This window comes from Fusarium odoratissimum (assembly GCF_000260195.1).
Source record: "Fusarium odoratissimum NRRL 54006 unplaced genomic scaffold supercont1.9, whole genome shotgun sequence".
Lineage (NCBI taxonomy): Eukaryota > Fungi > Ascomycota > Sordariomycetes > Hypocreales > Nectriaceae > Fusarium > Fusarium odoratissimum.
Genome location: NW_022158695.1, coordinates 1067965 through 1092928, shown reverse-complemented (window position 1 = coordinate 1092928; position 24964 = coordinate 1067965). Strand labels below are relative to the sequence as shown.

The 24964-nt window shown below is 49.9% G+C and overlaps 10 protein-coding genes and 1 non-coding gene across 16 annotated transcripts; 3 read left to right on the top strand and 8 right to left on the bottom strand.

The window, feature by feature from the left end:
• Positions 1 to 7: 7 nt before the first annotated feature.
• On the bottom strand, positions 8 to 4143 carry FOIG_06751 (bifunctional P-450:NADPH-P450 reductase). Of its 3 annotated transcripts, XM_031205961.1 has the most exons (6): positions 3675 to 4143; positions 3506 to 3624; positions 3242 to 3458; positions 1307 to 3189; positions 1064 to 1260; positions 8 to 1017 (listed from the first exon to the last, which is right to left on the bottom strand). In XM_031205961.1, the coding sequence occupies exons 1-6, from the start codon at positions 3784 to 3786 to the stop codon at positions 342 to 344; spliced, it is 3204 nt and encodes a 1067-aa protein (XP_031064685.1). In that variant the 5' UTR covers positions 3787 to 4143; the 3' UTR covers positions 8 to 341. The 3 variants fall into 3 exon arrangements, with proteins under 3 accessions (XP_031064685.1, XP_031064687.1, XP_031064686.1); XM_031205963.1 differs by having other exon boundaries at positions 1064 to 3189; XM_031205962.1 differs by having other exon boundaries at positions 8 to 1260.
• An 866-nt stretch (positions 4144 to 5009) lies between these two features.
• On the bottom strand, positions 5010 to 5081 carry FOIG_06750. Its single transcript has one exon. It is a non-coding gene; the product is annotated as a tRNA-Gln (tRNA).
• Positions 5082 to 6368: 1287 nt separating this feature from the next.
• FOIG_06749 (uncharacterized protein) lies at positions 6369 to 7338 on the top strand (the record flags this gene model as incomplete). Its single annotated transcript, XM_031205960.1, has 2 exons — positions 6369 to 6452; positions 6553 to 7338. 2 exons carry the CDS (start codon positions 6369 to 6371, stop codon positions 7204 to 7206), a joined length of 738 nt encoding a protein of 245 aa, XP_031064684.1. The 3' UTR covers positions 7207 to 7338.
• Positions 7336 to 10684, bottom strand: FOIG_06748 (uncharacterized protein). 2 transcript variants are annotated; one of them, XM_031205959.1, is made up of 3 exons: positions 9715 to 10684; positions 9221 to 9660; positions 7336 to 9127 (listed from the first exon to the last, which is right to left on the bottom strand). In XM_031205959.1, the coding sequence occupies exons 1-3, from the start codon at positions 9856 to 9858 to the stop codon at positions 8104 to 8106; spliced, it is 1608 nt and encodes a 535-aa protein (XP_031064683.1). In that variant the 5' UTR covers positions 9859 to 10684; the 3' UTR covers positions 7336 to 8103. The 2 variants fall into 2 exon arrangements, with proteins under 2 accessions (XP_031064683.1, XP_031064682.1); XM_031205958.1 differs by having other exon boundaries at positions 7396 to 9660; positions 9715 to 10683.
• A 428-nt stretch (positions 10685 to 11112) lies between these two features.
• On the bottom strand, positions 11113 to 12676 carry FOIG_06747 (uncharacterized protein). Of its 2 annotated transcripts, XM_031205956.1 has the most exons (5): positions 12501 to 12676; positions 12431 to 12450; positions 12177 to 12359; positions 11530 to 12116; positions 11113 to 11459 (listed from the first exon to the last, which is right to left on the bottom strand). In XM_031205956.1, the coding sequence occupies exons 1-4, from the start codon at positions 12501 to 12503 to the stop codon at positions 12053 to 12055; spliced, it is 270 nt and encodes an 89-aa protein (XP_031064680.1). In that variant the 5' UTR covers positions 12504 to 12676; the 3' UTR covers positions 11113 to 11459; positions 11530 to 12052. The 2 variants fall into 2 exon arrangements, with proteins under 2 accessions (XP_031064680.1, XP_031064681.1); XM_031205957.1 differs by lacking the exon at positions 11113 to 11459 and having other exon boundaries at positions 11491 to 12116.
• A 21-nt stretch (positions 12677 to 12697) lies between these two features.
• FOIG_06746 (uncharacterized protein) lies at positions 12698 to 14285 on the top strand. Its single transcript, XM_031205955.1, has one exon. The coding sequence runs from the start codon at positions 12819 to 12821 to the stop codon at positions 13968 to 13970; it is 1152 nt and encodes a 383-aa protein (XP_031064679.1). The 5' UTR covers positions 12698 to 12818; the 3' UTR covers positions 13971 to 14285.
• On the bottom strand, positions 14021 to 17073 carry FOIG_06745 (uncharacterized protein). Of its 2 annotated transcripts, XM_031205954.1 has the most exons (2): positions 16576 to 17073; positions 14021 to 16518 (listed from the first exon to the last, which is right to left on the bottom strand). In XM_031205954.1, exons 1-2 carry the CDS (start codon positions 16750 to 16752, stop codon positions 14287 to 14289), a joined length of 2409 nt encoding a protein of 802 aa, XP_031064678.1. In that variant the 5' UTR covers positions 16753 to 17073; the 3' UTR covers positions 14021 to 14286. The 2 variants fall into 2 exon arrangements, with proteins under 2 accessions (XP_031064678.1, XP_031064677.1); XM_031205953.1 differs by having other exon boundaries at positions 14021 to 17073.
• Positions 17074 to 17957: 884 nt separating this feature from the next.
• On the top strand, positions 17958 to 19558 carry FOIG_06744 (lupus La protein; the record flags this gene model as incomplete). The annotated part of the gene is made up of 4 exons (XM_031205952.1): positions 17958 to 18044; positions 18148 to 18519; positions 18577 to 19385; positions 19438 to 19558. The coding sequence occupies exons 2-4, from the start codon at positions 18253 to 18255 to the stop codon at positions 19556 to 19558; spliced, it is 1197 nt and encodes a 398-aa protein (XP_031064676.1). The 5' UTR covers positions 17958 to 18044; positions 18148 to 18252.
• Positions 19559 to 19695: 137 nt separating this feature from the next.
• Positions 19696 to 20966, bottom strand: FOIG_06743 (myo-inositol-1(or 4)-monophosphatase). The gene is made up of 2 exons (XM_031205951.1): positions 20769 to 20966; positions 19696 to 20718 (listed from the first exon to the last, which is right to left on the bottom strand). The coding sequence occupies exons 1-2, from the start codon at positions 20884 to 20886 to the stop codon at positions 19943 to 19945; spliced, it is 894 nt and encodes a 297-aa protein (XP_031064675.1). The 5' UTR covers positions 20887 to 20966; the 3' UTR covers positions 19696 to 19942.
• Positions 20967 to 21086: 120 nt separating this feature from the next.
• Positions 21087 to 22492, bottom strand: FOIG_06742 (uncharacterized protein). Its single transcript, XM_031205950.1, has 2 exons — positions 22073 to 22492; positions 21087 to 22013 (listed from the first exon to the last, which is right to left on the bottom strand). The coding sequence occupies exons 1-2, from the start codon at positions 22175 to 22177 to the stop codon at positions 21447 to 21449; spliced, it is 672 nt and encodes a 223-aa protein (XP_031064674.1). The 5' UTR covers positions 22178 to 22492; the 3' UTR covers positions 21087 to 21446.
• A 210-nt stretch (positions 22493 to 22702) lies between these two features.
• On the bottom strand, positions 22703 to 24934 carry FOIG_06741 (uncharacterized protein). Its single transcript, XM_031205949.1, has 2 exons — positions 24347 to 24934; positions 22703 to 24294 (listed from the first exon to the last, which is right to left on the bottom strand). Exons 1-2 carry the CDS (start codon positions 24595 to 24597, stop codon positions 22977 to 22979), a joined length of 1569 nt encoding a protein of 522 aa, XP_031064673.1. The 5' UTR covers positions 24598 to 24934; the 3' UTR covers positions 22703 to 22976.
• Positions 24935 to 24964: the final 30 nt, after the last annotated feature.

Sequence of the window (24964 nt, the reverse complement as noted above, 5' to 3'; positions counted from 1 at the left end):
AGATGTAGATCACTTCACGACTAGAGCTCAAGACGAGATTTCTCCAGAGAACAATCAATCGTCGGCATCTTGCAATTGGTGTCTGCCATTGGTCTATACTTGTAGTTAATGCGAACCATTCGAGGCACAACTATGTCTCTATGTCTGCGGTATCTAGGATGGTCACTGTATCATGCATAGGTATCATCATATCTTTATCACATCCAATACTGCCCATAAGAAGCACACCTTAACAAATGTCCTGAAAAGGTTCGTCCAAAATTACCATATCAAAGGAATATTAAAAGTTCAGTTTTTTAAAAAGTCAATACTAATATACACCAGGCTCTTCATTGATGCCTCTAATCGAAAACATCAGTAGCAAAACGCTCATTCCTACTCCTTTCAAACCAGGCACGTGCCATTTCTTCAGTAACATCCCTGCCATTCTGCTGAGCCTTCTCGATGGCGAGACGGACACAGACATCTTCAACTGCCTTGCCGATTTCACGACTTCCGCAGATAAATACCTTGGCTCCCTGATCCCACACCTTGAAGACATCCGCGCGATCATGGTAGACACGATCCTGGACATACTTGCATCCCTCAGACTTGTCAGTGGCGCGAGAGTACGCACGTCGCACATCTACAGCACCCATCTTCTCCCAGCGTTCAAACTCCTCAGCGTACAGGTCATCGATCTCAGGGTTTCGACATCCGAAGAATAGAAGAGCTGGTGCGAGAGTTCGACCTGCGGCGAGCATGGCGGCCCGTTCTTGGATGAAACCTCGGAAAGGAGCGAGTCCAGTTCCGGCGGCGACACAGATGATGGGAGTCTTCTCAGCGTCGCTGGGGAGGTGGAAGGCTTCGCTCGAGGCGCGGACTGAGACGTGGAGTTTGTCGCCAGCAGTGAGGTGCGAGAGGAAGTTTGTGGCGACACCGACATGACGACCTTGTCCAGAGAGCGAAGGGGCGTCCAGGAGGGAGTATGTGAGTGTGAGTTTGGAGGGGTCTGCAAAAGGTGAGGAAGAGATGGAGCTGTCTTGTTAGTATGTATAGGCGGTGAAGAGGAAAGGGAGCATACTATTGTCGGACTCTCATGGGAGGGAGCATGGCCAGATAGGAGCTGATAGGGAGAGCAACAGCAGGGAACTTCTCAAGAAGATCCAGAACCGAAACTCTCTTTGGCGAGATCTCAGCTTGGTAAGCATCCCCAGCAAGTCTCTCGAGTTCCTGGATGGTGGCCTTGTCTTCAGTTGCCTCAGCAAGTGCAAGGATGTTCTGCAAATGTTAGTCAAAATCGGATAGCGGCAAAAAGATAACATACCCTCTTTGTAGCAGGTTGTGATAATTCAACATATGCGCTAAATACATCGAAAGCAGAAATGGCGACGTTGGTAGGCAGCGTAGTAGGTCCCTCTGACTGGATCTTCAGGAAAGAATCCCAGGCCAGAGAGAATCGTCGGAACACTCGTGCCACAGTCGACTTCGGGTTCAGGGGAAGAATAGCAAGATAATCGCCGGCCTTGTAGGTCATGGCTGAGGGAAGCTGAATCTCAATATGCTTCTTAGCAGGGCCCGACTTGGTGAGAGTCTTCTCAGCAACCACCAGCGCTTCCTCGACATCTTGACGAAGACTCGTCTTTCGGGGCGTCGAAACCTCGACCAACAGGCCCTTCTGGCCGCCTGACTCCTCATCAGAGATCTTGTATTTCTCCTTCAGGCCTGGCCAGAGGACAGTATCCTCCCAGGCTTCAAAGTCGCTGAACATGTCACTTGTGGCAGCATCTGCACTACCCATGGGAACGAGACGAGTACCGCCACGCTTCTCGAGAGTAGAGTCAACAAGCTTGGGGATTCTGTGGAATGTCTCAACCCAATCGTGATGACCGCACGCAAAGACAGCGTACGACACCTGTTCCATCTCATTACCATTCAAGTCTTCCATCCACTTGATAAAGTGGGCGGCATTGGATGGGGGCTGTCCCTCGTACGATGCAGTGACGATGACAACGGGGCGGTCTTCGGGAAGGTTCTGCTTGGCCTGATCGAGAGGGCCAACTGTTGTTGCGCTGAAGCCGTGGCTAGGAGCATCCGAGGCGAGTCTGTTGGCAAGAGCCTCGCATGTACCACTGTTTGAGCCATAGAAAATAGCCATAGGCTTCCCACTGCCGCCGGCCTTGGTATCTGAATTCGCAGCGGCCTTGATATTGTGGGTTGAAGAGCTGGTAGCTCCATTTCCTGCTAGGACATGCTCTAACTCGGTTGGGGTCATGCCATGTCGTAGGGTAGCGTTGATATAGAAGTGGTCAGGCTTGATGGTCAGTGTCTGCTTGATCTCCAAAGCGTAGTTAGGATCCGTCATGGTGAAATTGAAGTTCTGGAAGAGAACGACCATGGCGAGAAGAGACTCTTGCCAGGCGAAAGGACGTCCGATACAAGCTCGTTTTCCGTTTCCAAAAGGCTTCCAGCAGTTGGGGTACTCCTTGTTGAGCCTCGCGAATTCATCGTCAAGCATCCGCTCAGGAATGAACTTATCAGCATCATTGCCATATACGACCGGGTCAACGTGGCCCCTGGATAGAAGAGCAGTGACGATTTCACCCTTCTTGACGAGATACTTGCCACCGAGGAAAGTGTCGTCGATAGCCTCAAGACCAAATGCAGTAATAGGAGAGTTGAGTCGGAGGGTCTCTCTCAAGACAGCGCTGATGTAAGGGAGCTTGGTGAGGTGCTCAACCAAGACGGGGCCACGACCAACAACCTCGTCGACTTCTTTCTGGACCTTGCTGTAGGCATCGGGGTTCTTCAGAAGCTGGTACATGGCGAAGGATAGAGTACCAGAAGTGGTTTCGTGGCCGGCAATAAGGAATGTGATGAGCTGGTTGGTGATGTTCTCGTCGGACAACTTCTCTCCCGTCTGAGGATCAACACCATTAAGCATAGCAGCGAGCAAATCCTTTCTATCGCTGGGGCTCGCCTTTCGTGCGGCGACGACCTCATCGGCTACTGACTTCATTAGGGCGATGTCGCCATAGAACTTCTCGTTTGCTGCACGATAGAGAAAGTTGGGCGCAAATGGAGGTCGTCGGTTTCTGTTTCCTGACTCGGTGAGGAAATCGCCCATGGCTTCGATAAATGGATGCAATTCCTCCTTGTAATATGAGTTGAAGCGGAAATCCATGGCGCAGAGGGCCAGAGTATCCAGAGCTGAGTATTTTTTAGTGATGGGCACGTTTACAAGACTCAATGTTTTGCGTACCAAGACGGGTAAAGTTGTCGCTGGCATCGATGGGTGTTCGAGGACCATGACGAGCAAACTTCATGCACAATTGAGTAGCGATGTCGTGCATTTCTGGGAACATTCCCCTTATGCTCAAAGGGCCAAAAGCCGGTACCAGAATTCTGTGTGCTTTGCCCCAATTGGGCTCATCCTCGAATGCCGTGAAGAGACCATCGTGAACACCCTCTCGAACTTGCTGTAAAGGGTCAGTGAAGCTCAATTGCCGACGTCATTGTCACGTACGCTGAGAACCGATTTTAGAGTCTTTTTGAAACGCTTCTCGTCGCAAACTTCGTTGATCAATGAATTGGAGGAGACGAAAATGGGAGCCTTGGCTCCAAGACGTAATCTGAAAATGGGGCCTGAGGGGAATCAGCGGCGGTCAATGAGTTGACTGTGGTCAATTAATTACCATATGTATCCGCTAGACGGTTCAGGTCAGAAAGAGGATTTGATGTGAATTCTCCCAGGTTTCCAATGAGAGGATAGCCTGGAGGCTCAGGAATAGGGACAGATTCAGCCATGCTGTCTTTGTGTTGTGTTGTGTTGTGTTGTGTCGCGTCTGGTTTGGTCCGGTGAGGAGAAGGGTGGAGATGTGTTGAATGGGTCGTGGTCGTTTGTTCTTATAAGGTGGTTGAGTAAAATGTGAACAATGTGATATGAGCAGAAGGAGCTGAGCTGAAGTCCGGATTAAACTTGGCGTTGCAGTGGTGGAAAGTTTCTCGACCACCTTTTCTTTGGTTCAAAATAGCAGAACGAATGGAACTGGAAGTGATTAAATAGGGACAAGATTAAAAAGTCGATGGTTACAATACGACACAGACTCCTTTTCTGCTCGCCTCGCAACGTCATAGCAACGCGTCGTATGCAATTGCTGCGGCTTTATTACTAGAGAGGCTCACTCGACCAAGACTAACAAAACCTCCCGTCTCCCGTCCGTCTCCGTTTCTCAAAACCCGGCCCCGTTTGTGCCAAGTGCCGTGAACGTAAGCCAATCGCGGGAGACGCATTAGAGTGGCCAAGAACCTGTTGCAGTTAGGTAGGTAGAATTGCATCTGCAACTGTACAAGAACCCTACAGACGGATCTAGCCATGAACCATAAGTCGTACGTTTATTACATGACATTACGTTGAACTACCTGGATCACTAGAGGATTAGTTCTTAGTGTGCCAGCTGGAGTATTAACTGAAGCTATTTACTCTTTGTTTGTTTCTATTCTGTCTTCTGTCTACTGTCGATCCTAGGCATTATCTCATGCTTTTTTATGCCTCGGCATCTCCATTAAATTCTCGGCCGTATCCGGTGCTCCACTCCTCCCGTACCGGATCCGAAACCCGAGGCGGTGAGACGGCTTGATTTAATCATCCGAATTCCCCTTATTGCGGAGGAATAATGAATGAGTTAATAGCATATAATCCAGGGGATATGCGAAATTGCTACAGAATACGACGCTCACGGGTTCCCCGATTGGTGCTCGCATATATATTTTGTCCTACGGTAGGCGGACAGTCGGCGTGTCGATCACTTCTCCCCACCGTCTTGGCACCTCGAACGGCGTTTATTTACCACCGAAAAGCCCGTTCCTGCAGTATGTAGGTGTTCTTAGGCTGTTTTGTTGAGTGTGCTTCTACGGAGTAACTGCTGCGCCTTGCATGGTCAGCACTAAAGGCTCTCACACTTGACGATGATGGCACCTATCCTACTCTCATAGCAAAAAGCTCAAGCCATCATCAAGAGCAAAAGGATAGGTCTCAGAGGGAGTCGAACCCTCGCTGGCGGAATCAGAATCCGCAGTCATAACCGTTAGACCATGAAACCTCACAATATGACTGCTGATGTCGCTGGCAGCGGCAGCGAAATTTGCCAAAATGGAACTCACGATTCACCAACATCATGTTAGCCCGTAGCTATTATAGTCACAACCGTCGGTACTATGCTCCGTACGGAGTAGTTGGAGAATGGTCATTGTTGCAAGGCTTCCAAAAGACCCTTCCATCTTCCGTGTGTAGTCGGCGAGGTCGAGACTTTTGGGTTATACCCCTGCCTCTGATCTTTGATCTTAGGTCACATCGGCTCACTTCTTTATCTTCCCAGCTAAACTCTTGTACCATGTAAACTTAATTTTTGACATTGGAAGGACCGGTCGCAGAACTGTGACCTGACAGCATACTATTCTCAACAGCTATTGGTCACGGCAGCAACAATTAGCAGTTGGGACGCTATGTCGAGAGTATCAGTGACTGGGGAAAGTGTATGTGCACAATATTATTCTGTCCCGTTCTTATCCTACCCGTTCGTCTATTCTGGAGGCCGTTGAACAACCTAGTTCACTCACATATACGCTGACCACCCATCCTATCTCAAGACCCCATCACGTCGGCATCTTCCATCATACTACCCAATACGCCACAAACTTGGTATAAACGCAACGGTCCGCTAACTTGAAGCGCCATGTCTGGTGCAACGTTCCAGCAACTTCTTTTCGAGAGACGTAAGCGTGGGCAAGTTTGTTTCTTGACGTTAACAGCAAACATGTTGTTGCCAAACTTCAAGTTGCCGCACAAAGAACCCCCGAGACTGGATACTAGGTAGCTTTACTTGCCCAGGTACTTCTGACATCAGTGCACTGATGAGCTTGTTTCTAAGATACAGGTGAATCGCAAATGGAGAAAATGGAATTTGAGGAGTTGTCATCAACTTCCATCTTGAGCTACAGCTGCCTCAACAAACTTGTATGTTGGTACAAAGTAAACATAAGGTAAAGAGAGGCAGCTGAGAGGCGACTGCTCCCTACCCTGCAACAAACATCAGAGCCATCTATTTTGTCATTTGGCTGGTTAGTGCTTTCCTCTTAAGATACTCAAAGACTTGACTGAGAATTGATGAATTCTGCAGAATGCCTGAAACTATCTTTCCTCCTTCAACTAACATCAACATCATCGTGGTTATCATCACAACTCTCGTTATCACCATATTGGTTACAGTATTCCATCTTCATTGTAGTGCTCCGTCTCGAATGACCGACCAAGCCATCCGCTCGTTGTATACTATTAGCCTTTGAGCTTTTCCTCACTTCCCGAGACCTTGACAATCGGCCAACTTGTCATGGAATCTTGGGACAGCGACTGCCCCAACTGTGATCCATCCGGGTCTATAGCGGGATTGATCGGAGCTCAATTCTGCGCAGCCGTAAGTTTTATCTCACATAGCTCAAGTTTGTTGCAGTTGTTGACATCAGCAGTGCCATACAGTATGGTTGAACGGCAACAACTCTCCTCGAAATAATTAGGAATCAGGGCCCGCGCCATCTTCTTTGAACCCTGGAGCCCCAGAATTTCAACTCCCAGCTTCTTCCACGAGGATTGTCTCTTTGCCTCGGTCGTCAGAGGGAGGCCCAAGCTCTTTGTCAAACACACAGCCTCCGGAAGAGAGACACGCATCTGAAGAGATACAGCCTCCAGAAGAGAGATACGCATCTGAGGAAATACAGTCTCCGGGGGAGAGACATGCATCTGAAGATATAGGGTCTCCAGGGGAGGGGCACGCATCTGAAGAGAGATACGCATCTCAAGAGATACAGTCCCCCAGAAAGAGACACGCATCTGAAGATATAGGGTCTCCAAAAAAGAGGCAGTCACTTTCCCCGTCCTTTTACAAGATTTCTTCATGTGAAAGCAGCAAATCTCCTGAACCAACACACTCAGCCCGAGGAAGCAAGTCTCCTGGAAACATTTCATCACCGGTGACGGCTCCAACACCCGATGTCGTTGCACCCCCTCCTGTGGAGGAAGAAACACATGAGGCTGACTTAGATCAAAACCCACCGGTCTCCCACCAGATCCAGTCTCATGTTTTATTTCCCCCTTTAGTCCCTGATCAGGAGGAGAAGCCCGAGGAGAAGCCCGAGAAGAAGCCGGGACCGACTTGGGCAAAAATTGCTTGAGTCACCACAAAGAAAACAAACCAGTCCTCCGCGAAATTAGACTGGCCCTCCACGAAGCCGAACCAGTCCTCCGAGAACTTGGGTTGGGAGGTAAGCTAGCAAGACCAACCAGCAAAAGAGCCAACAAGGGAGACCAAGGATTTTACCAAGAGATAGAGATATTGAGTCAGTAGCAGCCTGCGTGATAGCGATGTGAGATTTCTGGATTCATGCAGCGAGATAGTCAAATACATTACTTTGTTCTCGGCAGTAAACATCTCTTGTCCTGAGCCATCCCCTCAATCATGCGTTGGCATTACAAGAAGCTGCCAAATTTTCAATATATAACAGTGAGGCGTCTATATTTCGCAGACAGCTTAATAGTCAAAGGTTGATGTAAGTTCGGCTCTTGTGAGACTTGCTTGGTATCTCAACAACCAGCCAATAGACTTGAACACATTAGCATTACCTTACAGGAGGCTGTGAACATTGGCACACTAAACAGCCGTTGTCGGGGATACAAGTGTTTGATATCCATTAACACAACCAGCATGGCTCAAGCTCACAGTAAAAGCACTCAACATCAGTCTTCATTCTTTATGGGGTATCCCTGACGTCCATTTATGTAATTAGCAATGCCGCTCGTAGCTCAATTCCAATCATTCCCGTGTGCCCGACCAACTAAACCTCTATTCTATTCCGTACATCGAAGCGCATACGTTAAGAAATTGGCACTTGGCTGCAGTCATTGCACGTTGTGTATCGAGGCGGCACGATAGCAATACGTTCTCTCATCAAGGTCTGCCTCTAAGACCTCTCATTGTCTTCATGCCACTTCCTTGCGAGTGAACGACGAGGAATCAGGACTTCTGATATCGTCCCCAATATGACTCCCCCAGAGTTTGGTGAGTGACGATCCTACTCTCGCCTTCCCTCTCGTGGTGGTCCGTTACCAGGCCCTCCTCCGCCAAATCTATCGCGGAGCCAGCTAATGGGGCCATGGCTGCTCTGTCGACGTTGTTGATCCGAGTCCGCCGCTGACCGTCGGCTACTCTGAGAAGGGCTTCTCTGTCTCATCCGAGCGCCATGTTCACTCAGGGCAGTCGCTCTAGGACTTGTTGGAGAGTGTGAGCTTCGTCGCTGAAGTCGAGACGTATCGTAGCTAAACCCCGATGTCTCGCCTCGTTCACGCTCGCGTTCACGTTCTCTCTCTTGTTGCCTGTTCGAGATAGTACGCAAAGCTTCATTCAGGCGACTCTGGCTCTGACTCGGAGGTCGCGAGAACCGCATCGGGCGTGTGTGAGAATGAGGGCTGTCGAATGTTGTCCACTGGTTGGGAGTAAACGTGAATGACGCTCGCGTTCCAAACGGATTCGGTTGGTCAGAGTTAGGCCCTGGATTTGGACCTTGGGATTGGTTGCCGTCACCGCTATTGTTATTGTTATTGTTGTTTCCATTGCCGCCATTATTGTTGCCACTGCGATCAGTCTTTTCGATCGGCGTTCGGCAAATGGGGCAAGTGTTGTGCTCCTTCAACCACAAGGTGACACACTCCTCATGAAACCAGTGGTTACAAGGTAAAAATGTGGCCATATCCCCCTCCTTCATCTCATCAATGCAAATGGTACACTCTGCCTTTCCCTCCGAACCCAACATTTGTTTGTCGATAGGTTTTCGTTCCAGATTTTTGAGAGCTTCCTCTGTAGCTGGAGGGGCGGCGTTGGACTGGGGATTGGCCTCCATGAGTCCAGTGATGATCCGATCCAGAGCCTCTTGGGAGTATACTGCATCACCATGCATTGCATTTGCTGGATTCAGAAGATTCAGGATATCCTGCAAGCTTTGAGCCAGACCGGGTGGAGGACCTCCGGCGCCTTCCTCGCCGCCATGATTATGAGCGGGTGGTGGTGGTACAATGTCGCGTAGCATGTTCTGAAAGAAACTGGCACGTTGGTTAGCTCCAATAGTCATGGAAATGGCCGTGACTCGCAAGCCGCCAGGTCGTTCAGCAAGCTGAAATGGGGGTTGTGCATACTCTTGAAATGTTTCGCCTCCTGGGGCACCAGCAGGACCACGGCTTGTTGCATGTATAGGTCCCGAGACGATTGTTACAGAAGTCGTTCCGCCTAATGGCCCTGATGTGAAAGTCGTCCGGTGAATGCGCGGTCCAAAGTTTGGTTCTTGGGGCTGTTCATGTTCTCCAGGGCTCGATGGGAAAGATCCGTTTCCGCCAGGTGCTCGAGGTCCAAATCCGTTAAGCATGTCCCAGAAGCGCTCATAAGTTGGCGCAGTAGCGGGATCATGATGATGTGGGTGGTTCGGACCGTCTCGGACGCTCCGTCGGAACACAAAGCCATGCTGAGCATGCTCATCTATGTCGGCTTCTTCAGGATCTGAATCGTACGGATGATGCTCGGGTGAGGTGGAGGCAGAGGAGTGGTGATCAAAGTCGCGGGGATCGTTTGCGGGATCGATCTGGATATAGTGGTTAGCATTCTGAACAGGAAGTGGCAGCGTGGGAAAGCATACAATCTCTGTGATCTCGCCGTGACATTCGGGACAAGTTAGTCCATTCTCATCTCGATACCATTCCCCAGCGCAGGCGTGGCAATAGACTACCTCACGGCCCGCGGTCGCATCGAGGTGGCCATGCCTCTCGGCATGAGAAGACATCTGCTGCGCTTGGCTGCGTTGATACGCAGTCAAGGCACTCAAACCAAGGCCGACAGCAAGGCCGGCGAGGCGAAAGGCGCGTGAAGCCAGACTGGAAGATAGTTCAAGACGTCGTTGAGGCGAAAGATCGAGGTTGGGTGATGTAGGAGGCCAAGTGTGAGAAGGTCCGCGTGAGGTCAACAGATGTTGAGATTAGTAACACAGGTTGAGTGGTAAAGGGTCGTATGGAGGATTAAAAGAGAAGTAATAAATAAGGAGGAAATGGTCCGGCTCGATCCAGGAACAAGAGCCAAACGAGGTTATCAAGGCGATGAGATAGATATGATCGATGCAAGGTGGTATGCCGTCCGTTGGTTGACGTTTAGTTTAGCTCTTAGGCTGGTGGCGAACAACTTAAGAAGCGACCCGCAAACCAGGCAAGGAACAACGGTGATGCAGTGCCAAGCCAATGGCGAGCTGAGTTAGAATAGACACTGACAGCCAGTGCCCGTATGATCAAAAGCGGTATGAAGCGAGAAAGAAGATCTAGGTAGGGCAAGGTGAGCAAGGTAAGGTAAGGTAGGTAGTAGGTAACGATTGTAGGTGAAGGTGAAGAAGATTGAGGCAGAGGCAGCGCAGCCCAGTAAACCTGGAACACGATCGATACCCGCGGAAGAAGATCGGAGCAGCTGAAAGATGACGAACAGCCTCAGGTTTCCGCACGTAACAGAGACAACATAAGGGAAGGAAAGGGGAGAAAAGTCGGCTTGAAATTAATATTCAATCAAGCAACTTGAAACAATCAAATACTAACAAATCGATCAATATTAAAGAGGGGAAATTGCCTTGACCAACAACGCAAAACAGCCTTGGAGCCTCAATAAGCATAAGCAGCGGAGCACCCTCACGATAGGTTGTGCAAGGGTCCTCTCTACCTACTGTAGAAAGATACCTGGGCCTGGAGCCGGTAGTGACCTCAGTGGCAGCGGCTTAAAGTGGACTCAGGCAGTTTAACCCTGATGCCCCCAAGTACCCCTGGACCTGATATTTGGTACCTGACTGTCTAAGACTGAGGGGACTGCCCGTGAAAGTGTTGGCAGACCGGCTATGGTGGGGGCTGGGTTGGTTTGTCTTTGAATATGCAGCAGTTCGTCTTGAAGAGAACTGATGGCCAATGATTCACAGCCGGCTTGTCCATGGTGCTTCTGTTATTGGTTGTCCTACATAGTATCGGGCAGTCAGTATCTCAGGCAGACTGGACGGGACTGGACTGTTGGGCTATGTCTGAATTGCATTTATCGAGGTAGTAGTTCTGCATCATAATTTAACAAGCTACATATCTTTGTGATTACTTCCCTTATGCCTATCATTAGGGTTCTTGAAAATATATGTATGACCCAAGCTCAATTAGGTGTTTTGTTACAAGCAATGTCTTCTGCCCTGTCTCAGTTGGCACCTTCAACACCTTCAGAGGAACCTCGTGTCAATTGTATTAACTGTTGTGTAGGGTGTGTTACTGAGTCCTTATCATAGCCCTTGTCTTGGTCGCTCTAATAGGAATGTCACGTAGGTTCGGCTGTAGCGGATCACTATCTGCGGTCGTCTGATGCTTTGTGTGAAACCTGTTCCAGCAATGTGGATTTAGTTCAAACTCACTTCAAAAGGACGAGGCTCAAATAGAGGCCTACACGCATCTTCCCAGCATACCTTAAAGTCATCGCAAGCTTGTTGTGAAGAGAATAGTTCCAATATTGTGTGTTCGACTAATGCTTCTTCACGTTAGACGGAAGGCATACTTGGAAAGTCCAGGCATGAATGAGTTCATCTCAATTTCGAAGCACTTTTCGTTCTTCGTACAGCCGTCTAAATACCAGTGTGTATCTGCTTCTCGGCAATTAGACGGCAATGGTAATTCTCATAAGCATATTTAGCAGTGCTCTGATTTGGTCTCAGAAACGAGCATTAACACCCATTTAATAACCCTCTGGTCCGAGAAGCAGCATGTTGGTAAACCAAGGAACAAACTAGAGACTTCTTGGGTCGAAATTTGGCTTCTCATCACTTTGATCCCAGTCGAGATGTTCCAGGGAGCTTCGTGAAATGGAATATTAGCGACCATTATCATCACACCATCATAGACACCAGATATTGATCTTGAATCAGATTGTATTCATCTTGTCGCAGAAATTTGTACACAGTGTCGTTTTATCCAACTCTATTCGCTCTTTGACGCATTTCCCTTGTCCTCCTCATCCCACTGCTTCAACTGTTTCGACCAGCTAAATTCCATGTCAGCACTTTCGCTCAGAACCTTAGCATTTTGGAAACGGATAACATACTGTCGGCTAGCGTACCACTGCCCTTGCTCAGGTCGGTGCGCCCATTGTTCTCGCCCAGCGCTGAACTTCCACGTAACCGCAACGATTCCGGCCATGACGACACCAGCGATCAGGGTGTTGGCGCGCCAGTTCGCAGGCTGCGCGTACCAACCACCGGCTGGAGACCAGACGTGCTTGGGGTAACTGTCGCAGGATGGGTTAGATAGGCAATCGCTTCGCTTTCGGTGCTTCGGTTCGTGAGAGGTAAAACTTACGGGACTTTTCCGCCGCCGCCCTGGGTCAATTGTTAGCACAGACTCACTCCAGTTTGTGGGCTTCACTCACCATTTTGAATAATTGATCAACGGACGTAAAAGAGAGGTTTTAGGAGCGCAATGGCAACGTTGAACTGATGTCAAATGGCCGGTTACCAACAGGTGAGGTCCCAGCTTCCAAGGCTGGCCGGGAGAAACGTAGTGCGGGCCGCCTGTTGTTCCGGCCAAACCACACACCCCAGCTCACACGACTCTCTAGCTTCGTAGCGCAGAACTTTTTACCCGTCGACGACCGAAAAAACAGGCGACAATCTCCAATTCGCTCCGTCGCCTCATCGACGCCTTTTACAAACCGACGGGACATTCGAGAGGGAATTTATTTAGCTCGATGAAGAGGGTACGGATCGATCGATGGGGCGGCCAATTGCTGCAGGCCCAAGCCCGCAGTATCGGTAGCGGTATCTCAAGACAGGCATTTCTACAAACGACTCGACGTCAAGCTTCTACAGCTGCCGCTTCTCAAGCCACCGAAGAAACACCTACATTCGCCAATCTACCATCTCCTTCTCCCGAACGTGCCGCTGAGTCGGCTAAGCTTGCGGCTCTCCACTCCCGGTTATCCCTCTCCAACAAGATCCCTCTGGAAACTCTCGCCCGGGCCCTCATCGTTCCATCAGCCGACAAGAACCCGAGCTTCAACAACGCCAACCTCGCTTTCCTCGGCAGCACATTCATCAATTACCACGTCCTCGAGTTCCTCGTCTGCAAATGGCCTCGTCTACCAATGGCCGTCCTCTACGAAGCCCTCCGCGCCTATTCTGGAAAGGAATCTCTGCATCAAGTAGCTCGCAGGTGGGGTGTTGAAGCCGCTGCTGCTCCCGGCGAGGAGGTCGACCCTGGCCTGTTACAATGGGCACCCCGAGATGCGGATATGCAGTCACGCTGGGGCTCTGTCCGTCAAGAGTCCGCTTTTACCGACCGATTTAAACCCCGACGTGGAATCAGCAGTCGTGTAGTCTACGACAATGCTTTTGGTGACCCTGTGAACGTCGAGAAGATGAGCAGCGAGGAGGGCTATAAGTACTACCAACACGAGGCGTACTCTTCATTTGTCCAAGCCGTTGTTGGTGCTGTTTACACCCACTCTGGTCAAGACGCCGCTCGCGATTTCGTCAAGGCTCACGTGCTTGCTCGACAAGTCGACGTTTCTACCATGTTCGAATTCAAACTACCTACACGAGAACTCTCCATGTTGTGCGCTCGTGAAGGATTTGAGGCACCTATTGCTCGTCTAGAGAGCGAGACAGGTCGACATTCACGAACTCCTGTATTCATTGTTGGTATTTACAGTGGTTCCGAGAAGCTTGGTGAAGGTGGCGGCCCTAGCCTGGATATTGCCAGGTGGAAGGCATCGATGAACGCCCTCAAAGCGTGGTACCTCTACAGCCCCGGCAATAAGGTTCGGGTACCAAGTGATATGTACGAGCCGGATGCTAAGCGCTGGAAGGCCCCTCATATCGATATTGGTGAGGTCATCTAAACAAGAAATGTCGTGGTGTTGGATATATATGTACTCAGAGCGGCGTATCAGGCGTCGGCTCTTCATGTGGATAATGAGCAATTTTCGCCCCGGTTGGGCTGTGTATAAAAATTACATGGGAGCATAGGATCCTAGAGGATCGGGATGGGAAACGTCACTGTAAGATACAATGTAACACAATGACAAAACTCAACAAAGTAAGAGTCAGAATCAATTTTTTACATTACACTGCGTCCCTGACGCCTGCACGGGTATACTAGATACATGGTTCTATAAGTCAAATGATTATTCTGCCAGTAATGTTGAAATCACAGGCTCAACTGAAATGATCGCCTTCACCCAGACGGATGCCTTCGCCTCTCCTCATACGAGATCGATAGCGATCCTGGCGTTGGGCCTTTTCTGCTTCCTCGCGAAGCTTCTTCTTGCGCTGATACACTGCGCGGATGGTATCTCGGATCTGCTGCTTTCCCTCGTCATAGTTTGCTCGAGCCAACGCAGTGACATTATCAATCTGTTCAGGGGTATAGATGAAGTTCCATGTGCTCAGGTAATCGGTAGTTCCGGGAGAAATACCAGGAACCTTGTCGTTGGAAATGAAAGGCAAGTAGACAACAGCAATGCCAGCATCAGGCTCCATGAGTTGCCATGATGTCTCGTCCGAGATTGCTTTTGAGGGAGGGGGTGGCTCAGTACTGCGTTCTGTGTTGGTCCCAACCCAGACAGTGCAGTAGCCCAAATCGCCGGACTCTTGATCACCAGGCTCGAATTTGGTCTTGTCATTCTCTGCCATAACTTGCTTGCCCTCTTCGTGAGCTTCTTGGCGAAGCTCATCCTGTTCTTTTTTGGCTTCGCGAAGTTTAGCCTCAGCTTCACGAGTGGATTTCGCCTGTGCCTCGTCTAGCTCTTCTACGACCTGGGATGTAGCTTCTCCAGGCTTGGGCCAGCCAATGCCAACGGGCCAGCCCTTGACACCACGTTGACGGGCGTAGCCATCGGCGACTGAGAGCCAGTTGTCGGTTTTGATGTCTGCAGAGGCATCAAAGGCAACAAGAACGTCCACATCTCTGCCCGGTCGCAGGAGGGGGTAAATAGGCAAGTTGTTGGACATTCCAGCATCCATAAGTTGAATATACTCGTTGTCATAAATACTGGTCGGCGTGGTTTCCGGTAATTTTCCGTGCATTCCGTAGGCAAAGTTGGGTATTTTGGCAGGATCAATAGGATGCACTTTGACCAAGTCATCGTCTCGTGTCGAGATGAGTTCATCAATAGTCCCGAAACCAGTCAAGCCCTGGACAAGTGGCTTGATCTCTCGGTAATAATGACTGAGTGTTGCACAGAATGCGCTACCAAAGATGCCCATGAGGAGTGGTAATCGAAGTTCAGGGAGATGGAAGCCATCCTCAGGAGGAACATCACATCCCTGGTTGAATCTGCGGCCTAGAGCCCAGGTGGGGATACCGGCACCGAACTCTTCACAAAAGAATTCGTAGGGTGTGATCTCATACCACTGAAACCAAGCCTCCTTCTTGGCTTTCTCTTTGGCGAGCTCGGCTTCGATAGGCCCTTGTTCAGCAGCCTCTGGCAAGTCAGGAATCTCGTGTCTCACAGCAGTATAGATGGGCATCGGTAACTGCCCGTATTGGACATATTGGCGTTGGTTTGAAAGCTTAAAGTCGCGATCGTTGACCCCAAGGTCTCCTTTCGGCACTAGATACCGAGCTGCCAGTAAGACACCATACACATCAACGAGACCAAAATCTGCCTTGGGATCACCCTTGAGCTTCTCGACCATGCCACTCAGGAGGTATTTATTAGTGGGCATAGAAGCAAGAGATTGGAAGGCCACGGGTGGGTAGGCGATATGGGTTGAGGCCCTAGCTTTGAGGTGTTCGAGAAGGTTACGAATGTTTCCCTTGTTGAACGATGTAAGGCTCAGAGCCTGAAGCCAGCATGAGCCGCTCACGCCTGAGGTGTATGTGACGCAGTCAAACAACCCATCTTCTTCTGTGGCAAGAATTGATCCAGTTCCAGCAATAAGTGCTCTCAGACCTCCACCAGAGCCGCACATGGCGATTGTTGGAACATCATCTGGATGGACATCCTCCTCCTTGAGTCCGAGATATTTAGCCAGTCCTATTCTGGCGACTCGTTTTCGTCGGGACAAAAATTCCTTCTCCTCATCGCAAAGATTTGGTGAAACTCGAACTTTGGCTGAATATCGAATCTCGGGATTAATCAGAGGGTCGTGGGCGTCTTGCCAAATCTCGTCGGCCAGAGACCCTGGGGACATGGACAGTTCACGTTGAAGTTTCCGAACGTAACCCGGGATAAGTCTGGACCACTCAGGGAGGAGATAACTAACGACCTTGTCGGAGAAGGAAGAGAATTGAACATCGTTGAGCTTACAGAACATCTCGAAGCGGCGAGCAAAGTTTATCCAGGCCGACTGATCCGTATCTGATTCTCCATCCTGAGTCTTGTCTTGTTTCTCGTCCTTTGGAGAGTCCTCATGGGTTCGCTGCCTTGATTGTTTACCGGAAAGCTGTGCAAAGTCGTCAGAAGGGTAGAGCCACCAGATAAAAAGCCCGCCGGTAATTACTGCTACTGGAAACGTCGATTTTTGCTGTGCTTCTTGCTTGGCACCGTTCTTGGATGGAGATGTCCAGAGATGGCGGTGTTGACGATGCGATAATCTTCGTCGTGGGATACGCTGGTGGGTATTGAGTCTTGTAGTGACTCTATTGAGGCTCTTGAGAGAGCCGCGGTAGTGTCTCATGGTTTTGGGTGCAATTGGGTTTTGTCGAGAATTTTATTATCATAGTTGGACAGCGCACAGCACATGCTTTCAGTGGCTGGAAGCCTAAACTCAGTGCATTGTCGCAAGACAGATAGAGGAATGTTGGGTAGATTTTTGAAAGAGAGTATAGAATCGAAATTGTAGATTGAACCGCGAGATTAGGTAGACACCTCGGCAGGTATCCGAAGGAGTTGGTGCCTGGATGCTGGGGGTTTTATATGACACTGCCTTACGTTGCGCAACTTGTTGAGAATAGCTCTTGCAAGATGGCTGATGTCATTCCCAAGTTCCGTCCTGCAAAAGTGGGATGTGGGGTCTACGAATGCAAAACTAGAGGGGTACTCGAGAGCTGAATATGAGTCTCGACCATTCCAAAGTATTTCTCTATCACGCGAGGAGGTCACAAGTACATCGGGGCAGACGGACGCTCCCGCATCATGCCACGGATCAAGCAAGAGAATCGAAAACTCTCGGTTATTGTATCAAGATGTTGTAACTTTTGCGGTTCCATTCGGAGGTTTTCTCTCTGTTTGGCATGTGGTATTCTTTTTATCTGTGCCACGGATCTTCAGGTCCGCTTTCAACTTGGATGGTCAAAAAGCTTGGTTCCGAGCCAAGGAGACAAGACAAGGCCCAATCGGGTTACAGCTGACCGTCAACTCGTGCAATCGTTTTTAAAAGAGCTTATTGCCAGGTTTCTTTGTGGTAGGGTAACTCGATTTTGGGGAATAGTCGTCGATACTCGATCTCTAGATCAACCGCTCTGCTCTGATACAGTTACAGAACTTGATAACTCGGATCGAAGAATTGTTACAGAGGCTATGTCTGATTTGATCGATTGAGAGACTTGCTCTTAAATAGTCTAAGTTCATAATATATTTGTCGAATTACAAGTTTGATCTCAAGTTGTCATCGTCATGATACAAGATAAACTCTCGACTTCCCCTTCACCTTGATCAGGGAAATGGAACACTCACAGCACTACTTCACTAAAACGATGGAGGGAGCGGCAGGAAAGTGGGGTCATCCGCGGTGGGGGGAAATGGAAGAGAGAGTAGCGGACCTCCAACGCCAAAAAAGGCGGGCGGTGAAATCGCAAAGCTAAGGCTAGTGAGAGATGGGCCTTTCGATGGTTTTTTTTCAAGGTGATTTTTTCCTCGCGCCGGCAGAATCAATCAATCGCATTTTTTTTACTCTTCTTCAATTGAATCTGTTTTATACAAACAAAAATTCATCAATTGTGTAACCTCGAGTTAATTATTTCTATCAAGGTAAGCTTCATTGAACAGGCAACAGTCACACCGATGACTCGCTTTTTTTCAACCCCGCCACCATCTTTTTCGTTTTCGCGACCTTTTCTCACTTCGCTTCTAGTTTCTTTCCTCTTTATCCTACCACTCAACACTTCTTAGCCTGCGACCGTGAAAAAGTCGCGATCGCGCATCGTTCCCAGTTATCAAATAACGGTCGAAACTCACAATGAGCGAAGCTGAAGCCCCCAAGCCTGTCGAGGCTGTCCAGCCTGAGGCCGAGGTTCCTACCACCCAGCCCACAGAAGAGAAGGTTGAGGAGAAGACAGAGCAGAAGGCAGAGGAGTCCACAGAAAAGTCTGAGGATAACTCTGAAGAGAAGAAGGAGATTCTCAAGACCACAGCCAAGCATGATGACGAAAACCCTCGCAACAACCGCAAATTCGACCCTTCAACCCGTGAGGTCACTGATGACCCTGAGGCCATCCGCAAGCAGGTATGTATAGCTTCATCTATCTTTCGTTGTCGCGCGTGGGTGTACTTACTCCCCTAGGTCGAGTTCTACTTTGGCGACTGGAACTTCCCTCAAGACAAGTTCATGTGGGAGTCATGCGGCGGAAGCGAAAACAAGCCCATGAAGGTCAAGACTATCCACTCCTTTAAGCGTATGCGAACTTTCCAGCCCTACAGTGCCGTCATCGCTGCTCTCAAGGACAGCAAGTTCCTTGAGCTTTCCGGCGAGGAGGGTGAGGAGGTCGTCAAGCGCAAGACCCCCTACCAGCCCATGAACGCCTCCAAGTCCAAGGTCGAAGCCGCCACCGTTTACGTCAAGGGCTTCGGCGATGAGGCCCCCAACACCCAATTCGATCTCGAGAGCTTCTTCGCTCAGTTTGGCGAGGTCAAGGGCCTTAAGCTCCGACGCACAAACGAGGGTCTCTTCAAGGGCTCCGTGTTCGTCACCTTCGCCGACGAGGATGAGGCGAACAAGTTCATCAAGATTGACCCCAAGCCTAAGTGGAAGGACCACGATCTCAAGATCATGAGCAAGCGAGCTTACTGCGACGAGAAGAACGACCTCATCCGACAAGGGAAGATTGAGCCTAACCAGAGCAACCCCCGCAAGTTTTATGAGGGTAGGGAGACAGGCAAGGGTGGACGTGGACGAGGTGGAAAGGATTCTCGTGGCCGTGGCCAGGACGACTGGAAGCAGCGACGCGAGAACGACCAGAAGAACGGTTTCAAGGACCGACGAGGTGGACGCGGCGGCCGAGGAGGTCGTGGTCGAGGCCGTGGCCGTGGTGGACGCGATGGTGGACGTGACCGCGATCAGTCCAAGGATGAGGTCAAGCACAGCAGCAATGAGTAAGCCGCCCTATCCATTATGCAGAGAGGCATTTGCTAACATACTACACAGCACCACCCCTCGCATCCAGTCCACCGCCGACGAGTCTGCCGATAACAAGAAGCGAAGCCGCGATGAGGATGCTCCCTCCGGCGAGCCTGCTGCCAAGAAGGTCGACGTCAAGGCCGAGTAGGTCAAGATCAAGATGGAATTAGAATCGCTCATCTGAACCGAGGAGGAAAATGGAACCAAGGAACGACCAACATCATTTAGGCTGATACCATATATTGAACAAAAAAGGGGAGTTTCAAAAACTACGAAGTTTTGTGAAAGGGAGACGAAGCGGCAACCGCTACAACTGTATTATGGGATCTTTTTACGGAGCAACCAGGTGCTTTGCTGTCCTTTCCTATTGTCTATCACGGGTCTATAGATGGCTAGTGGCATTTGACAGAGATTATAAAGCAAGTGATACTATTCGCAAGTGACGTTTTCTCCATTATCGCGGCTCACGTTCGTTTTCTCTATATGGTCCCCCTCTTTCTAAGAAAACACCCCATTATACCTCATGGCGGCTCTAAACAGAGTAATCCAGCTTCTTATCGCCAAGGACACCCCAGAACTCTTCGATAAGCTCCTTCTGGCCACTTGGTGCTCCTCGCACAGCAAGATATACGCGCGCCTCAAGCTCAGGATCCCAATTGCCCGGGTTTCCATGTACCATGCGACCACCAGCCTCATTGAGGATCGCCCATCCAGCACAAACATCCCACGCCCAGCATCCACCCTCCCAGTACAAGTCAACCTGTCCCGCGGCCACAGCAGCAATGTTCAGCGCAGCAGAGCCCATCGACCGCAACGAGTGAACCATTGATCCGCCATTCTCAGGAGTCGCTGTGAGCTTTCGGAATGCTTCGACCTTGATGTCGAAGTTGGGTCCGTCACGTTGCGCTCCCCATTCAACAGCGACGAGAGAACTGCCGAGGCCCTCGATGGGTCGCGGTGAGCGTGCGAGAGGGAGACGGCGAGGTTCTTTTCCACGACCGTGTGTGAGGAAGGCGCCGCGGCCCTTGATAGCGGTGTAGAGAGTGTCGAGCCATGGGTTGTAGATGACGCCAATGGCGGGCTGACGATCGATTGCGAGACCGAGAGAGATACAGGCGCTGGGGAATGAGTGCACGAAGTTGGTTGTTCCATCGATTGGGTCGACAACGAAAGTTGGCTCAGAGCCAAGTCTCACTCCAGGCTTGTATGTCTCTTCACCCATGAAGGAGATTGAGGGGAATGATGAGGAGAGGCGGGTTGAGACCATCTTTTCAACGCCCTTGTCTGCTTCGGTAACAATGTCGACGGCTGCAATTATGTCAGCTACAAAACATATCATGGACAGAACATGATCGTACAGTTGAGCTTGGTGTCGGTGTCGAGCTCAGCAGGATTGGCAGCCAAGATCATGGCTCCGGCCTCGTAGGCCACTGAGACGAGCTCATCATGAACAGCTTGAAGATCGATATCAGCCATTGTGTATAATTTCCTTCTTGTTGTTGACTGAACAAGATAAGATGGTGTTATGATGAAGTGGAGGAACAGATTTATGGAGGGGTTCTCAATGATTTGGCGGGGCAGCAGCTCAAGCTGACGTCTGTGAGGGGCCGAAAGCCGGGGCCGGTCAGAACAGACCATCCGGAGCTTCCTAACATCGCAGTGATACTCAATGAACAGGGGACAAATAGCAGGTTGGGCTTGTGCTGTGCTTCAATTGGACACATGGCATTTCTCAACCAAATCTAGGGATAGAAACGCCGTGAATTGAGTGTTAAATCACTATCGACAAGAGTGGTACAAGACTTCCGTAAACTACCAAATTGAACGAATCCTCGCAGCACATACACAATGTCATGATATATCAGAATTCCACCCAGCCAAGTCCAGGCTCTGCATGAACCACAGGTTCCCAAGCCCAGTAAATAAGAGAGAAAGAAGGAAAGGCAAACATAGCAAAATTCGCAGACAATCCATAATCGCGCAGCTTTTGTCTCGTCTCCCACAACATACTCGACTCTTTCAGCTCATGTCTCGTCTTACATGTTCTCCCTAAACACAGACCGTCGCTCTGTCGGACTGCTCTCGGCGCTGCCGCTTCTGTTCTTGGGTTTCGCAACTCCCGTGTCGATAGGTCGAGGGCTCACGCCGCGCAAACTTGAACCAGCATCGTCATCGAACGGGTTTCGTCCTCCAGGTCCCGATGCAGGACTTCTGCTCGCCCTACGGCCCCGATCTTCCTCCTCGTCGAAACCTCGGCCACCCGACAATCCCGGCGTCGCCGCGAGGTTCATGTTGTAACCACCGCCGTATCCGGTGTCCCGGCCGCGACCACCAACGTCCTCTTCATAGTATCCATATTGGTCTGCTTCGTTTCCAACGCGCGAGTCCCACGCTTCATCAGGGTCGAGCGGACCGAAGCCGCGACGGCCGCGGGCACCGCCGGATTGCTCGTAAGCGCCTGCGGCGGATCGGTTGTTGCGGTTCTTGAATTTGCGAATCTTGTCGTTGAACCAGCCAGCGATGCCGCTAGGGGCGGGTTGTATTCCATAGCCGCTGTCTTCTTTATGCCATGGTAGATACGAGGCGAGACTTGGAGGGGGAAGCTGTAGGAGATAGGGTATTAGTTTGATTGACAGGATTGGGAGCGAAGGAATTGACATACGCCAAGTCTGCGAGCACGAAGCTGTGTGAATACAACCCATCCAACAGCTCCTGCAACGAGCAGGACGATAATGGCGATTACGATACCTCCTGCCGTCGACACCATTTTTCTGTGATCCCGCTTCTGTGTGTCCCAAGGGATTTGCGATGCGATCAGTCGCGTGTTGACGAAAGACGAGATAGTGAGACAGATGCTGGTCGGGCGCAAATCGCAACGATTGCGTTATCTATCTTGGTATTTGAATAGTAATAATCCGCCGTGGGAAGGAGAAGATACAATGAAGGGTTATTTTCGCAAGTGAGATTTGGTGTCCTTTGTTTGACTTTGGCTTGTCTTGTTCGGATGAGGTGGCGGTGCTTCGTCCAAGCTCCTACAGTGCAAGTGCAGTATGAAGATGTCACTGACTGGGCTTCAATTGAGATGTAATGGACGCTGGAGGACTGGACGGGAAAATCTTAGGGCGGTCCACTTCTGTCAGTGTCCACGGACTAGGATTGCTTACAGTGAGCTTGGCGCTGATGCCGGCTCTGAATTTAGTATCAGTGGCCCGCTGTAGTGGAGAAAGGCGTTTAAGTCCCTGCAGAGTTCCATATCCAATTCCCTGAGAAGTCTCAACCTTCAATTGCAACATCCAATGCTTACATTCACATATCCATGTCAATTAGACTTCTTTCCAAGATTAACCATCGTGAAAATGATTTAACTGTTCTGGTGAGTCCTGCTTATAGCTTCCTCCTATCTCATTAAATAATTAGCATCTTATTTCAGCCTCGTATTCCTCATCCGAGCAAATCCGCTCCCTTGCATCCGAGTCTATTTCAGTCCATTACAACGGCTACCAGCCTCTTGGAATAACAAAAAACATGCAATTAACCGCTCTGTATATCTAACTCTTCCTAAGGGTTTATCCCTTGATACCGCACTTGTTCCAATGCCCTCCCTGCCTCGCAAACGACAAGCTCACCACGAAATCCTCCAGCCTACACCGTCCATACTCATCTCCTCCGCAACTCTCCATCTCCATAACTCTATCATTTATCAATACTCTCACATATTCGTCTCCCTTCTCTTCATTTGTAGCGCCGCACTCAAGCTTCTCTACATACATACGCGCAGCAAAGGGGACTACCCATGCTGATGAGTAGCCATGTGCTCGGATAGCTGGCACGATATGATGTTTCGGCAGCTTGCTTGTCGAGTTGTACAGACCCATTGCTGAGAAAATAGACACCATGGTGTTGTCATGGCTGAAGTCTGCATATAGCGCCCTGTCCAGGGGAAATGTCTCAGGATTGCCGTCCAACGTGCGATTGGTTGTGGTGCGGTCATCAACAGGCTTCCTCGTCAATCGAGAAACAAGCTCGTTGACATATCCTACGCCCTGTGTCGGTCCCATTGCGTTGCCATTACCGTATTCGTAGTATTTGCCCAGAGTCATGTAGTAATCGTAGCTTCGCCAATCTTCTATGGAGAAAAGGTCGCAGAAACGGGATTGTCCTACACCATCAGGAGTGTTGACTGTGTTGAAAGGGCACAGATCCATGAGATAGATCGTCTCCTGTAGCGACAGTTTGGCTTTGTGCAGATTCCTGTTGAGTCTATCCCGAATAGGAGGCAGGAATTTGTTTCCCCAGGCGGTCTGCGCACTGTTGTCGCCAACCTCATCATTGTCCTCGAACGAGCTACATGTTCCATGTGACAGTGTGTTGTTGATACCGGGCTCCTCGGGAATTACAAGAATGTCATCGGTGTAGTCATATCCAGACTCTCCTCGAGAGGCATAGAAACCTTGTGTGAAGTTGTGAGACGACATGATAACTCTGTCGGATCCTGATGCCCTGATGAAAGGCTCCGTCTTTTCAGCGAGTCCGATGTATCGCTCATAAAAAGCCTTTCCAGAATCAATCATCTGGTCTTGACCAAAATCGGTCAGATCCTCAGATCCGAGGTTGTATTCGTAGTCACTGAGCCATTCGTAGCCCTTGCCATAGTTGGTCACTGATTTCTGGAGGCGGGCAATGGTGGCGCTGTATGCTGTAGTCTTGCCGGCGGTTGGATATCGAGCTCCATGACGAGACAGGGCGATTCCTATGGTGACCTCGCAATCATCTGGTGTTGATGAATCAACCTCTGATGGGACAGAGAAGAAGGAAGAATACTGTCCCCAGAGCTTGGAAATGTCATTGCAGCTTCCGTCATACTCACATCCAGATGACAGTGTGCTTGCAGATGTTAGTTTGGGGTCAAATATGAGAATCGGATGAGGGTGCTCACTTGTTGTGAACCCAAATAGCGAGTACGGTGATCAATGCAACTGTGCTGATTACCATGACAAGGTAGCTCCATCGTCGGGTCTCTCGACGCTTATGCTCTGTATGCCAGTTCTCAAGTCGCTCGGCGTCCGCATAGCTCTCTTCAGCTTCATCATCATTTCCAGAGAGTAGTCGCCCTCTCTCAGCATCGGCATCAGATGCATCTGAGCGATTCGCCTCTGAGGGCGCGTCGTCGCGCGGAATTCGAACCATTTCTACTGCTTCGGTTATCTTGACAGGGATGTTGTAGATGTTTATGAGAGCCAATAGCTCCCTGTGAGGGCGATAAGGTTAAATCAGCAACGACTGATGCGAATAAACACGCAAAGTTTGAGGTATTGAGCTACTAGCAGCTCTTTCTTTGATAGCCTTGCGCTTTGATCGCATTTGTTGGCTGGGAATAGTGTTGATTAAGCTGAGCTGAGTATCCCTGAATGTTGGAGGTTCAAAGACACTTCACTTCACTTCAGGTGAGAGTGGGCCACGTGCATGGTTATGAGGCTGACAAATGAGGCACCATTAGCCACATGCCGATGTCTTCAGCAGCTGTTACAGTGATTGCGCTCAGTCGTGAATCAGT